The sequence below is a fragment of the Poecilia latipinna genome, unplaced genomic scaffold (assembly GCF_001443285.1).
Source record: "Poecilia latipinna isolate Pla-1442-1.1 unplaced genomic scaffold, P_latipinna-1.0 Scaffold1796, whole genome shotgun sequence".
Lineage (NCBI taxonomy): Eukaryota > Metazoa > Chordata > Actinopteri > Cyprinodontiformes > Poeciliidae > Poecilia > Poecilia latipinna.
This window is the reverse complement of record NW_015114412.1, coordinates 123,908-138,678: the sequence shown is the minus strand read 5'-3', so window position 1 is coordinate 138,678 and position 14,771 is coordinate 123,908. Positions and strand designations below refer to the sequence as shown.

The window sequence follows — 14,771 nt, the reverse complement described above, 5'->3', positions numbered from 1 at the left end:
AGATAACACGTGCAAACACAGTTTTATGGTCAAACGTATTGTGATCGCAACCTCTTTTTTTTTTTTCTTCAGCAGTTTTCCAGTAAGGAGGCCACACAGAGAGGCTGATGCTTTGTTTGATAAGCACGCCATAGTCAAAGCAAGGCGCTGTGCAGTTGGCGCTCTGTCTCACTTTTACACCTCTCTCATCTTGATCCTATTGTTTGCGTGTGGGGATTGACTGACACGCTGTTACCCCCCGGCATGAGTCCACACGCAAAATAAGGCAGGAGGGATCCTTCACTGTGAGGCCCGCAGGCCAAGAGAATGGCTTCAAACCATCCACAAACGCCCTTTTTTGGGTTCCTACCTTATTGTTTGAGGTGATACATTGTCGCCAACCCTGACAACTGGGAAGGATGTGCAAATCTAGTCTAATGTTAAGAAATCACAGTTACTGATGAAGAAGCTATGAATCAAGTAAAAATGTATCAGACATAGTCATTGTAATAATGTCGATTGTGCCTTTAATGTTTGGGCATCATCTTAAGTAACTCAAATCAGAGTTGTTGCCTCTCATTCGGCATGAGTCCCTTTTTTGTTTTTTTTTCCCTTTTCAGGAGAAATACAGACAAACGTCTGCCCCGCTGTTGCAGGACAAGTGGGGATCTTGCAGCCACGCAATTGCGATATCATTAAAGTTAAAATGGAATTAAATTTATTGCAAACTGGTGTTTTTATAAGCTTTTGCTTCTGTTTTTTTCATTTTTTTTATTTTTTATGTTTCTCATAATTTTTAAGGTGCAGTTGTTGCAGAGCGTGGTCAGGGACCGAAGACTTTCCCATCGTGAAATGACATAGATGAGTGCTTGGCTTTAATTAGGACGGGTTCTCCAGCATTTTCCAATCCCACCATCGCCAAGTCTCATGATGTCTGTGTTTTAAAAGGACAGCTCCAATACACAAGAGGTAGTGGTATCAAGCCAATTCGCTCCCCAGGAGGGAAAAGGAAGAGTTTGCAGGGGGAAAAAAAAAGATGCCAGGGACACAGCTAAAACAAAATCCACATACATGTTTACGTATGTGATGGTGGATTTAGAAGTATTTATTGGTTTTTAAGAAAACTTGAGGATCCTACGACTCTTTGTCTTGCACGACGGCCAAATAAATGCAGGTTCTGTCCCAGACTAATTGCCAGTGGCCTTTTTGTCAGACTGTACTTAAATATAAGGGGAAACAGCAATTAACGATTTATGTCAGGTCTTAGACACTCCTTTAAAAATCTTTCAAAACAGTTCAGACCAAATTTATAAAACTGATTCAGCTACTTTTTTATGGAGTCTTAAAAGTGCCAACAAGGGTGCTACTGGTAATTTGCTTTTGACAATTATTCTGTTACACTTTTTTTTTTTTTTTTATGTCTTGATAGAAAAAAAAAGTCCTCAAATTAAAATGTGGGTTCCTTCAAAATGCTTCAGTATGTGATTATGCTGTTAGGAAATTATTTTCAGACTTCTTCACCCGGGGTGCCAACATTACTTTTTTTTTTTTCCTGCCTGCAGCTATCTGGCTTGTTCATCTCGAATATTAACGCCCTGTAGTCAAAGCACACAAAAGAAAGCCTGCAAATGTGCATCATCACCAGCAGGGAGTTGAATTTTCCTCTTTCAATGTCAGACTGTAATTTTATGTTGGCACACACACAAATGCATACACACACTGTCTTCACAAGAATGTTGGGGAAATGTTTGATCTTTCCATGAACACCGAGCAAGATGCTTATTAAAGCAGGAGGTGGAATTTTTCTCCCATCTGATTTATATCAGGTGCAAGTCCATAGATGGGTAATTTGTCTGATAGGAGCGTTTTTATTACAGAGTCCAGGCTGCAGCAGAAATGATAGGTCTCCTTTTAAATCAGCCTGGAGTTTGTCCCTTTCTTTTGTCTCCAGCTGATTATTCTGGAACGCTTTTCTTTAGACTCGACTCCTGTGCATAAAAAATATGAATACTAATTTTCCAGATTACTTTCTTTGGTAAAAAAAAAATAATTTTGAGCTCAGCTTTATGCTACCAGTCGTGAGTTTTGTAAATTGTTGTTTTCTTTATTGGCGCCATGTCAGTTGCAGAAATATTGAAGAAGATCAAGACAAATCTCAATGCGTAAGGATGAGGATAAAAACACTTCCTGACCTACTGTGAAGGTAGATGTCGAGGTCAAAGGTCAAATCACATCAGTGTGTTGTGTGGGTTTTCTGTAAAATAAGAGAAATCAGATGAGAAATTGACTTTGATTTGATAAATGAAAAAAAAAAAAATCAAATCTAGCTGTAAGGTCTGATATGGGTGTTGCATGTTTTTGAGAACCAAGTGGGTTCATGGAAAAACAACACTTAAAGTAAAAAAAAAAAAACAAAAAACAAATCTAAAGCAATATTTTCATATATTATCTAAATCTGCTCATCTAGGAACCTTTGTGTCTTATTCCTCCCAGAATGACTGCTGAACATACCACTTTAAGTCAATATGCCACTGACCTTCAGCAGCAAATGCCCACATTCCTTTTGCGATAAATTAAAAGCGATCAGAAAATCATGACTTCGACTGATTTAGTGCATTGTGTGCGTTAAGCTTCAGGGGGAAACGACTGAGGTCAAAGAGTGCAGAGTCCGCCCAAGAATGCTAATAGGTCATAACAATAAAGTCTGTTTTTGGATAAATCTGATATAAAAAAAGAAAAAAAAGGCCAAATGCTGGCCTTTTTTTTTTTTTTTCTGATGTTCTGATTCGTACTCGGCCCAAACTTGGCAGCTCCAGACAATAAGAGGACTTTAACAAGAATGATCTGACATGAGTAGAAATACTTTCCATGGGTAATTGACTCCTTTTCCTGGACACACGCAATCCAACATCAAAAGGGTATATCCTCTAGGCTCCAAGAGCCACTGATTAAACACATTTCAGAAGTATTTCCCTTCCACTTCCTGGACAGATCTGGCATCAACCGTGTCAGATGTGTTTCGTTAAGTTGTAAAATGAATTTCTAAGTCCGGCGCGGAGTGTGTCCGAGAGTACAGTAACTCCGTGGAGGACATGGGAAGAGATGCCACTTCAAACAGCAGTTTTTTTTTTCTTAGGAAACACCGAGACTTAGACGGAGCAGCAGGGGAAAATGGAGCATCGTCTTACCAGCTTACTGCCTAATCCCCCGCTGGCTGCAATTGAAACTTCAGTCGTGTAAAACAGCAGAATCGGAGCGGGACCCGACAAAAGATGACATTGGTTTGTGAGTTTTGGGTGACGACGCTCAGGGGGGGAACCCCATTATGAAGCTGTCACACAGCATTAGGCCAAACTTCAAACACTTTCATGTCTGAATTATCATTCACCCTTTGGAGATAATACATAGTTGCCTTTGCTAATCCTTTTCTCTATTGATTTTTTTTCTCCCTTCTTTTAATAACTTCTTGCAAGCGAGCAGATTCCGCGTACAAGAATGCCGACACGTGGGCGGCTGGAACAACAGGACGGGTTTAAGGCAGATGAGCCGCCTACTGTACTTGTCCACGTGCGTACGGGATCTCCTTTGACATCTTTATTGATTCCAAAGACGATATGTGAAAAGCGCTGTCATATAAAAGAAAGAGTTAAGTATCCAAAAATCACTCCACTCAACCATAAGTAGGTCAAGTTATTACAGTTTTGCCTGTGACAGCATGTCTGTTCTACTGCCTCTGTCTTATTTTCTGGCAACCTATCGTCATTTCAGTACTGTAGATTATTTTGATGTAAATATGAAAATCGGAAAGAAACTTTATAAATGTTTTTTTTTTTTTTTTTTTATGTGAACCTTTTTTTCTTTTTAGCCTATCTAAGCCAAAGAGTGTCACTGTCGCCTCATGATTGTCTGGTTTAAGTCTTTAGATTTATTTGGTCTTAAACCCTAAACGGTTTAAGCTAAGCTACAGCATAATAACAAAACACCATGCAGATTCCTTCCAAGTTAATTCATATCTCCTAAACTTTTCACATTGATTTTGTTGCAAAAAAAAAAAAAAAAAGGATTTGGATTTGGTAAGCAAATATTAGACGTGCTGGCCTTCTGTCCCGCCTCCTGAGTGCGCAGCATTACACGTCTGTATCCACACGGTTCGACATCGCACTCGTAAAGATGTTAATCTGGTTTTCATAACGTGTAAATAAGCGGTGTATATTCAAAAGCTCTTACTACGCTGATGTAAAAGCACGCAATTTTATGTTGTTTGCTAAGTAAAGCCAGATGGTTGGAGTCAAGCAACAAAGACTTGCCAAGCTGCCCAGCCGGCCAGTGTTCGGTCGTCCTGTTTTATCGCTGCCACATGAACCTGTGGCGGCACGCAAGGTTTAAACAAGGATGAATGACTCACTAATGTCTGGTTTTACGCATTAAACCGACATGGCGTATGTCCACATGCTGTCTTTTCCACTTCTTTTTTACAAATAAATGAAAAAACACTGTCTGATCCCGGAAACTTCTGTTCTTCTGTGAACACTAATAAAAATATTTTACGTCACATCTGTAAATGTTCAATAAATACTACTGACAGGTTCATCCACAGCCCTGGATGGATGGTTTAAAAGTTACTGTGATATGCTAAACACATCATATAAATTAATTACACACAGACTGAAGTTGTCAAATCTTTATTTCTGTTTGCTATGATTATTTAACGCAGTATTTGTTTTCTTAGATTAGAACATTTTACATCAATTTGTTTCCATACAGATGTAATCGGTGATGTGTGGTTTGGTGCACTTGCCGTTAAATTTGCCTAATTTGAGAAGCTGGTGAAGATCAGCTCATCTCATGTTGACATGCTGGGCGTTGCAGGCTGCTCCTTTTTTACTGACTGTTTAGAGCGAGATGGGTAACTATTTATATTTTCAGCATTTCCCCACCAACACGGTTAAGTCTTTCTGAGATTCCTACTGTGATTAGATGGAACTAGAAATTATAGCATAGCTGTTGCAACTTTGTTATTTTGTTTGTCCAATTTTGGTATTTGACTCTTTTTTTTTTTTTCCTTACTCGGCGCATTCCTTAGCTTTAATATTCCTCATGTTTTTGTTCTGTGTGTACTTAATTTGCAGCCGTTAGTTGTGGCCGCTCTTTGCGGATCTTAGTTCCTGTTTTATTTTGCAATTGGACAGTGAGCTTTGATTTTAATTCATGTTGTGTTGTTGCTCCTGTTTTTGAACTTCTTTGTAAGCTTTTGGTCTGAATCTTGATTAACTTTAATGCTAGGTCATGGCCTGTTTATGCCATAATCTATTCTCTGTGTCTTTGTTTCCCTGGTTCCTTTTGCCATTTCTCCCATTTCCTCAATTACACTTCAGTTATTTGCTTTTTTTCTCTCACGGTCGCAGCCTGTTTCTAATCACCCACTTGTTCCTCATGCAGTAAACACTCCTCAAGCCGTTCAGTTTCTGTCGTTCTTTGCTAGATTATGCTGCTGCTCTCAGTCTGGTTCCTGTATGATTTTAGTGTTTTCTATAAATCTCTGAGTTCAATAATTAAAATACTACCTTCAACACTCGTCTACCTTCTACCTGCTATAAAAAAACAAAACAAGAAAACAGAAAAATAAGAGGCATTTATCTTGGCAAAACAAAACTTTTAAACAAACGAGAGTTAAAAGAAACGATAAGTTACAGGAAAAAAATTACAGTCACAGCAGAACCTCTTTAAATGTACCTTATTTTTATTTACATGGATCTGACCCAAGAGTTGTCCCGACTGATCCGACCACATATTTTAGTTTCTCACAATGATCTCCTGTTCCAGCTGCTGTGAAGAGTAAAAATATGTCACCCAGACAGTCAAACACACCAGCGATGCTACAGTGAAACACGGTGGTGGCAGCTTTTCACCACAAGTAAGCTTACAGAGGAAAAATTCAACTAGAAGTTAAGAAAATTAAACAAGTTCAATACAAACAAAAAGTCTTCACAACATATTACAACTGAAATCATGCAATGTAAACAGTCCCACGGTCTCTCCGAGAACATTTTATCACTTTCTTTTTCGCACAATACGTGCATTTCTGCTTGATTTTCACTTCATTATTTCATAATAATAATAATAATAATAATAATACATCATTGTTTCCTGAACGAACATAATCACACGATTAGCTTTCCTCACATCCATTTCCTGTGATTTAACACTCAGATGTTCTGTGTCATGACATTCTTCGTCCTCGGCTTCGGCACCGGAGACACTCGTTGCCCCTCGGCAGCTGTGGACAGCTGTGGAGACTTCCTGTCCGTCCCAACATCCAGGTTCTGGTAACAGACCCTTGGTGAAGGCTGTGGACTTGGGGACAGCCAACTCTCCACGCTGTGTACGTTTTCATACTCTGTGACGGGCTCCACCTCCCGCTTCTGTACAGAAAGCTTCTTGAACTCCACTCTGTCGCTGAGCCGCATGCTAGTTTTGGCGCGTCTGTACGAGAGGCACAAGACGATAATAACGACAAGCAAAATTAAAATCAGACCTGCTCCTCCTGCCAGGACGCCCAGAACAGTTTTGGACTTAAAGCAAAGCATTGGGGCTGTGCATGTGGGCCGAACGGTCTCGCTGCTCTCCTTGCTCACTTTGTTTTCCACGCTGCAGAAAAAGTTGCTGCCTTCCTTTATGTTGCTCAGTGATATGCTGACAGTTTGTCTTGTTTCACTTGGTAAGATCTTTTTATCGTGCGTCCAGGAGAAAACCAAACCCTCAGGCTTGGAGACTTCACAGTTCAGCTTAACGACGTTGGTGCCGCAGCTATAACTGAGTCGAGGTTTTAGTACCTTTTCCATCACACAGAGCTGACCAGTCCAGTTTGTAGCCAGGGTGTTGTTAGCATGCAGGAGGCTTGCTAGATAAGTTCCTGAACTTTGCAGATTTACACTCTTCAGCAGCAGAGATCCAGTTGCATTGATGTCTTCTGGTTTCCCATGTCTCACTCTATTTTGTGCTCTTAAGAAAATAATGGTGGAGTTATGAGTCCATCTCAAAGTATATGACTTTGTCAGTCCTTCATAATTAAAAGGCAGAGGCACATTCTCCCCGACAGCAGCGTATATGTCACAAGCTTTGTTGGTACTTGCTGCTGTGAAGCCGAAGAATCCAAAAAAAAGGATTTGACCGAGCGCGACAGTGAAACACCCCATCGTCCGTTTTGGTCTCCCAGAGTCTTTTGGGTCAGGATGGTTTCCAAGATCTGACCAGAACAAAGTCTGATCCAAATGCCTTGTTGTTTTTGAAGGCTGAAATATATATGTCAGAGGAAAAACACATCTCCACCACTAAAAGGGAAGTATGTCTTACACAATAAGGAAATGGTTAGGCAAGAGTCTGTAGTCATTTCTAAAAAAGGTCTGTCAAAATCGTGTGACAGCTAAGATTTTCTGCTTAAATGTCACATATCTATTTTTATTTTTTACCAAAACATGACATGACTCAGTGAATTACTAAATTCACCAGAGTTTTGTTTAACCTTTTGTCCAGCCAAGTCAACCTTACGGTTTAGCAGAAATAAACTAATATTGTTTAGATCTGAAATTAAGTTGATGAAATGAAAATCTGGGCTTCCTTTGAATTAATTACTTCCACTTATATAGGAGGATTGATAAAAGGTGTAAAACAATGTGCTGTGCATGGGCGGCTAGATTTAAATGATTTTTGTAAATAAAATAAAAAAAACAACACAGAACTGTTCTGGAAGTTAACAGAGAAAGAAGCCAAGACATATTTCAGAAAAGTAATATACATACAGATCATGAAAATACTGAAATCATACAAATCAATATCTGATGTTTATCAGATGCCATTACTTGTAGTATTTTTCCTGGTTATTGGTTTTGGCTGTACAGATAGTATAAAATATCTTCTATTTCAGTTTTTTTTTCATGAATGTCTGTTCTGATAAAATAAGTGGCTAAAGATTAACTATGGCCTTTCATAAGACTGTTACACATATATGTTTACATTACTGACTTGAATGAAGATGAAGAATATTAATGAAACGGTCTCTTGAGAAATCAGCTCTTTTACAAACATTTGGAAACTTGTATTTTACTGAAGATTTATTCATTGACAAAGGCTCCAGCTTTTTCAGCTTTTGCTCAGATATGATCGTGATTTATCCTATGGAAATGTACAGTTTGACTTTTAAACCCTTCACAAAGCGTTTTCCTGTAAACCATAGTCACTGTTGAGCGAGCTTTCCCAAAACCCCCTCCAATAACTCCACAACCCCGTGCTATCTCCAACCCCTCCGAGTTTCACCCCCTCTTGGCTCGAGCTCCACCGGAGCGAGTTCATTTCGCACCCCCTCAAACTATAATTTCGCACAATTAGCAGTGATTCACGCTCTTTCTGTAACTCTCAGCGCCATCGTCAAAGCATGACCAACACCTGTTTCTTCGAGCTTCACCGTCATTTCGCGTTTTCCCTCCCCGAGGGGACGGATTGATTGAGGTGTCAGCCTTTCGAAGGGGGGAGGACTGAGCGCTGAATGTAATGAATTCCTGCTTAGCACCATTGTAAACATTTTATGTAAAAAAAAAAAAAAAAAAAATCCCCTTGACCTAGTTACACAAAAATATGGAAAAGAATGTAAGGATGAGGCTCATTTAAAACTCTACTTTTTCTTTTTCACTGTCCATATTATTGCAAACAATGCACCCAGTAGAGTATCAGTAGACCTTGAAATACTTCCCAGCTCTGCACCCTACATCACTGTGAAACACGCCTAAAACCCAAAAGTCACCCTTGTGACCCCACAGCATGTGTTTTCCTTCAAATTCTTTGTCTCTGGAGTGGAGCCAGGTCCATGAAAACGTATTATTGCCCTAATACGTACAGACCGCTCAGCGCTGAAATAAATCTGGGACATTTTATTTGGAATGTTAATGGAAGCACTCAGTGAAAGTTAAATCATACTTCCTGCGTCCTGTTACACTGGAAATATTTCTCCACGGCCGGACAAATCTGGTGTTTGCATCGCGGTGCTCCGACATGAAAGGCGATTTATGTAATCAAGAAGAAATATAATGATCGACAACTTTTCCCCCCGTCTCTACGGAGTCGCGAACTATCAAGCTTCCACCAAGCAGTGGCATTTGTCGAACAAAACTTTTTAGGGGACTAGAAGATAAACAACTGTAAAAGAAAGTCTGTCCTGAAGCCGCTGACTTCTGCTTTCCCCCGGGCGCCGTCTGGCGGCGTTACCTCACGGCGTGACGAGAACGTGGTTGCATGCTGACGCTCCACTGACGACATTGTGGCATTATGTGACCTTCCACTTTTTCCAAGCTCAGTTTTTATTTTTTTTTTTTAATTTTATCTTCTCGTCACAAATGGGAAGTGATTTTGAACATCTACTCAGACTGTGTGAGTCATTAAAAACGTTTCTGTAAAAATAGTTTCATCCAAATGCAAGCCAGTGTGCTGATGAGATCAAATCCTTTTGTAAATCTTTAACCTTTCCTCTTTACTGGCTACGCAGAAACATCTAAAAAGGTTAATTGGCTGGCTACCTTTTTTTTTTGTCCCTGAAGCTCTGAGGCAGGGAGTCCGTCTGGCTAGCTGATGTTTAATTCAGGGGCCCAGATGGGGCCCCGACATCCTGGCTGTGAGATCTTCAACTCGCTCTCTCACCAGAGCGGCTGGGGCTCTGGACGGCCCCACGGGATGAGTGGGTCTGGACGGTTCCCTCCGCACACCAGAGACAACGCAACCCGACGGTAGTTTTGTAGTTGGTCTCTTTGAGGATCTCGTAAGATCTGTTTCCGATTAGGTGGAAACTATGTTTCCAGAATTTGTGAGTGTTTGGGACAACAGTTACTCACGGATATATAAAAACACCTGTAGCTGCATATTGAAGAGTTAAAATGTGAAATATACCTTAATTTGCATTAATACAAAGGTGAAAACCAGCTTAGCAGAGTCTAATATCTACAGTCTTCCATCTTCTCTCGGGGGGACAGCCAGTGAGCGGCAAGGAAAAATAAATGGCACTTACTGTCATTGCTGACTTGTATCTGGCGACATGAAGTAGGCAAAAAAATAATCTTCTGCAAAGGCAAAAACAGAAGAAATCCTCAAAGGGACAAATACTTTTTCACAGCTCTGTTAATCGATTAATCAAGCTTGAAAAATACAATCGCTGCGAAGGAGAAAAATAGGCAACTATTCAAAACTTGTGCAGTCCCTTCTGATTCAACAGGAGTGTGCGTGTGCTTAATTAAAGGAAATATATTTATGTAAAGGTTGGAGGTTCAGGCGCAGAGCACGGGCTTACATAATGAGAGCATTACCATAGTAATCTTATCATGCAACAGTGTGTTCACAACATAATCATGTTAGCTCCGTCATTTCCATAAGGCTGCATAATCCCCCACACCCCCACACAAGTCTAGCCTATTAACCTCGTGAAGAGGACTGACATTAATTAATACAAATGTTTTTTTTACCTTCTCTTTGGCATAAAACAGCAGGATTAGACTACCCTCTTTTTTTTTTTTCCAGGTTAGCGATATAATCTTTTGAATCCTTGTTTGCCTTAATAACACCAGTATAAAGCAAAGCGAGGCTAAGGGTTAACCTTCTGGTTTGTTCTCATTCTGCTGTTCTTTAACGAACCAGTTGGACACACACTACGAAAAGTCTTCTTAGTTTAAAGTCATGTTAACGCCCATAATTTAAAGAAACAATTTGTGCTGCTTATGCACAAATTCTAGGCTGGATTGGTTAGGCTCCGCGTTGTTGACGTTGGCATGGATACGTTTTGCCAAATAAACATTTTCAAAAAATTACTTAATTTGCTCGAACACTTCTGGCTTCTGGTTTTGTTTTTGTTTGTCAGCCCAACGCTAACATTTACTTGAGTTGCATGTGATTAAAAAACATGTTCTTAAAGCCGAAGCAGAAAGAAAAAAAAACAAGCACACACACACACACACACACACACACACACACACCCTTATAATATACGACTTTGTATTGGCGTCCAATCATTTTACTACTTTTATTTATGACTAACCACAATCATTGGAGTGACTCGTAACCCCAACCTTAACCAAAACTTAATTCACACCGTCCCGCTAAACCTAACTAGTAAACCTGAGTAAAATAAAAACAAGTGAGAACCAGGAAAATGTCCTCTCTTCTCAAAAACGACCTGCTTTGTTTGGCTGAAAGCATTTGCATGTTTGCAAGAGCACAAGACTTCAGCATTTCTATCCCTCAGACGCCTAAGCATATCGTTTTTATGATTGCTTTTACCCTTTGCCACTGCTTCATAACTTTGGAGACGACATTAAGAGATCTTGAAAAGCTTTCACAAATCATATTCTTTTATAAGCAACAGTCAGTACCTCTACTTCCCCGACACGGCGTGCGGACAAAACCCAGGCCTTTCTCTTTCGACTGGGTTCAAGAGATCACAGTTTATGTTTCCTCTTGCGTTACACCAGGCTCTAAATTGTCTGGTTTTCAGGTTGCTGGCTGGCTGGCTGGCGGGTGGAAGGAGGGCCGGTGTTCTGGGGCTTCAAACACAATATAAGCTGCTCCTTATCATCGCTGACCGCTCCGGAGCCGCCACTGAGGAGGAAGCCACTTATATCATCTTTGTTTTGCTAGGGCCCAGCTGTTTTCGCTCACTCGGCCCGAGCGTCTATCTGCCGATTCTGGTGATCTTTGATGTGCGGCGGGAGGCTCTGACCCCGAACCCCCTACCAATCGGCCTGCCGGAGTTCAAGTTTAAACATTTGAGGGGGATTGTTTTTGTTTCCCCGGGGTATCTGCTCTCTGTACGTGCCCCCTTCACAGGCCCGTTTGTAACTGAGGGGGGGGGGGGTTTAAGGGAGACGTTCTGTGGCTTCGGACATGAGCAGCACTTCATTTAGTTAATGTACTCACGTTGAGTTAGGTCCAATTACGGCGAGGTCCAAACCCAAACTCTCATTTTGGCAATTACTGTTAATGCAAACGAGATTTTTTTTAGATCCTTCAAAGCCAAACAGTAAACTAATGTAAGATAGAAACGTGGAGCAGCTGGAAACAATGAGAAAACACTTATTTGCCTAAAGAATATCCTGTTTGCTTTTTTGCTTTCAAGACTAATGACCATTTAACCCTCCACAGATGGCTTATAGCACACCGTTTTTAACTTGATGATGAAAACCATTCGCGATACAACACAATTTCTTTTCGTTTGCTCGCTTTGCCATTTTTAATACGGAGGACGAGCAGCGAAGCAGCAAAGCTGTGGTGACTTAATGGACGCTGGAGGAGACGTTAATCTTCCCGGGCCAGAAGTATAAAAAAAAAATAGCAGGTTGACGAGATGCAATAAAAATTTATAACCAAATCATTCTGAAAAGTCTGGAGAAGACAGCATCCGCCGTATTTATTGTCCAGGCCCATTAACGTTAAGACTGCAGCGTTGCCCTTTTGCTTTTTCGCAGCGTTTAGCTGTTGTTAAAAAGCCCTGGAAAAATTCTCAGACATATAAAACCATGCTGTAATTTGTTCACTGTTCCAGTTTGTATTATTATTATTATTATTATTATTATTATTATTGCTATTATCATTACTATAACTGAGCTAGCTGCTGGAGATGACCTGCAAAACTCTGCTAAACTTGTAAGTAGGACAGCATTGAAACTGAATACTGCCTTCCTTTCCTGGAAACACGGAGAAAAGAAATCTCCGATGAACCGAAGGATCTACATACCTTACCAGAAAACTACAACATGTGGCGATACAATTTGACATTTATTTTAGATTCTGTCCTTTGACAAAGAGGAAGCCAAAGCAATGACTTCATCGCTGATGTAATGCGACCCATCACCTGGTTTTGGACAACAGTCCAGCTCCAACATTCTGGATGAACAACAGCTGTCTTTATTTTTTATTTTGCTTACTCATTTTATTTTTTCTCATAACTACAATCTGACGTACTGAAAACAAAAGCGTGTGCCACGTAGTCCACCCCTCATTCTGCTGATATTTTTACGGCGACAGCAGTTGACTTTTTGTTAAGGTTTCATTTAGTTAAATTATGACATTTTTAAACAAAAACGCACTGGTTGAACATACAAGACTCACAAAACCGTAGATTTTGGCCGGAGCACTGAGCTACATCTGTACATCAAGCCTCTCATCAGTCTTCATTCCTCCCTCCGTCTTCCACCTGGCTCGGATTAGCTCACATGAAGACCGGATGCCATTTTCTCCACCTTCTTTGAGTAGCTTTGAGCCTTTTGATCTGGCTCAGAGTGTGAAAAAAAACAAAAAAAAAAGATAAAGGGAAATGAAACCTACTCACACACCAGCAATAAAGCTGTTGGTCATGTATGTCAGTTGAATCTGATAAAGCAATAGGAAAAGCCTGCTAATCCGAGAGAGAGGCTAGACGTTTTTGTCTGGGCGTGGACACAAATGATCAGATCTGGACACATCTATTCGTGCACAAGAGAGATTCCTCGGAAACAGAGATAAGACACAAGGAAAGCAGCAATTGGGGATTTTTTTTTTCTTATCCCTGTTCTTTGAAGTGCTTGCTCAGCAGTGGCTGCATCAGTTTCTTCACTTTAAGGATGAAAATGACAAAATGTCTTCAGAGAGGAGTTTGGATCTGATAAAAATAAGAAAAGAAAAGAAAAAAAAAACACTACTATGCACTTTTCAGTGTTCCTGGATAGCCTAGAAAAGTACGAGATTTGATTTGAATGTTTCAAAGTCTGGAAAAGTATAGAAAAAGATAAAGAGATTTTGGAATATGTAAACATCTTTGTTCCCTCTTTGTTGTTTCCTTCCTTCTTTCTTTCTTTGCTTCCTACTGCAAGTGTTTTCGTGGTTCTTATTTAAAGTCTGACTGTAGAACATATTCTTAGACATTTTCCTACATATCTCTGTTTTTTTTCAATGTCTGCCATGAAATTATCATAACATTTTAAGCAAAATAGGTTAAACAGATTAACACTCATCAAGGTTTAATCTTGAAAAGTCCTAAAGAGAAACATTTCAGAAACCTCCCTTCTGTCCATCTACATAACCACTACTTTTCCTTTTCTATTGCTTATTAATAACTATAGTCTTACTGTTCCAAACATAATATGCTTTCCTTCCAGGTCTTCCTCACACAAAGACAGCATGCCTTCAGTATCTTATCTATACAGACCAGATATTCATGCAGCAGAGAGGATTTTTTTTATTTTATTTTATTTTATTTTTAAAGGAGATGATTCTCACCAAGACGAGGTTTGTCTTTGCTTTTTTTGGGGGGGGGGTCTGCTGTCAGACTCACCAATTATCTAAGCGGCTTAACGCAGCCCGCTGTGGGTATATGCATCTCAGTGTGGCTGTTTGTGGACACAGACAAGCAGAAATGACAGCAGGAAGAGTTACGCAGCAGGTCAGTACGGCGTGCATGAAAACCAACATTCTGCAACCGTGTGACCGCGAGCCGACCGTCCGGTGTCGGCCCAGCCACGCTGTGCCCGTAACAAAAAAGGTTTTCTGAACCCTGAACTTTGCTGTTGTCAACTTTACAGACTTGCATGGAAAGTTGTGAACATGAGTTTGTACAGTTATTTCCTAGAGGCGGCACTAAAAGACACAAAAGAACATCCCTATGCTACTTGTTATTTGTCGTAGCTTATAGTACTTAACTAATGGCACTTAACACCAAACGGTGAGCAGTTTCTCTGCTCCTGAGCCTTGAAAATCTAGAATACACTTTATGGAAATGTCATGAC

The 14,771-nt window shown here is 40.2% G+C and overlaps 1 protein-coding gene and 1 long non-coding RNA gene across 2 annotated transcripts in view; both read right to left on the bottom strand.

Annotated features, from left to right (window-relative positions):
• LOC106965278 (uncharacterized) overlaps nucleotides 1–14,771 on the bottom strand; it is a 130,305-nt gene that overhangs the window by 107,747 nt on the left and 7,787 nt on the right. Inside the window, exon 2 of the long non-coding RNA XR_001428600.1 lies at nucleotides 2,172–2,233. This is a non-coding gene — a long non-coding RNA (uncharacterized LOC106965278). The remainder of the gene's footprint in view (nucleotides 1–2,171; nucleotides 2,234–14,771) is intronic.
• Nucleotides 5,595–7,323, bottom strand: LOC106965275 (T-cell surface antigen CD2-like). Its single transcript, XM_015061271.1, has one exon. The coding sequence runs from the start codon at nucleotides 7,173–7,175 to the stop codon at nucleotides 6,186–6,188; it is 990 nt and encodes a 329-aa protein (XP_014916757.1). The 5' UTR covers nucleotides 7,176–7,323; the 3' UTR covers nucleotides 5,595–6,185.

What these genes read in the sequence shown, in the direction of transcription:
- LOC106965275 (XM_015061271.1), bottom strand. Translation starts at nt 7,175, where the DNA reads ATGGGGTGTTTCACTGTCGCGCTCGGTCAAATCCTTTTTTTTGGATTC.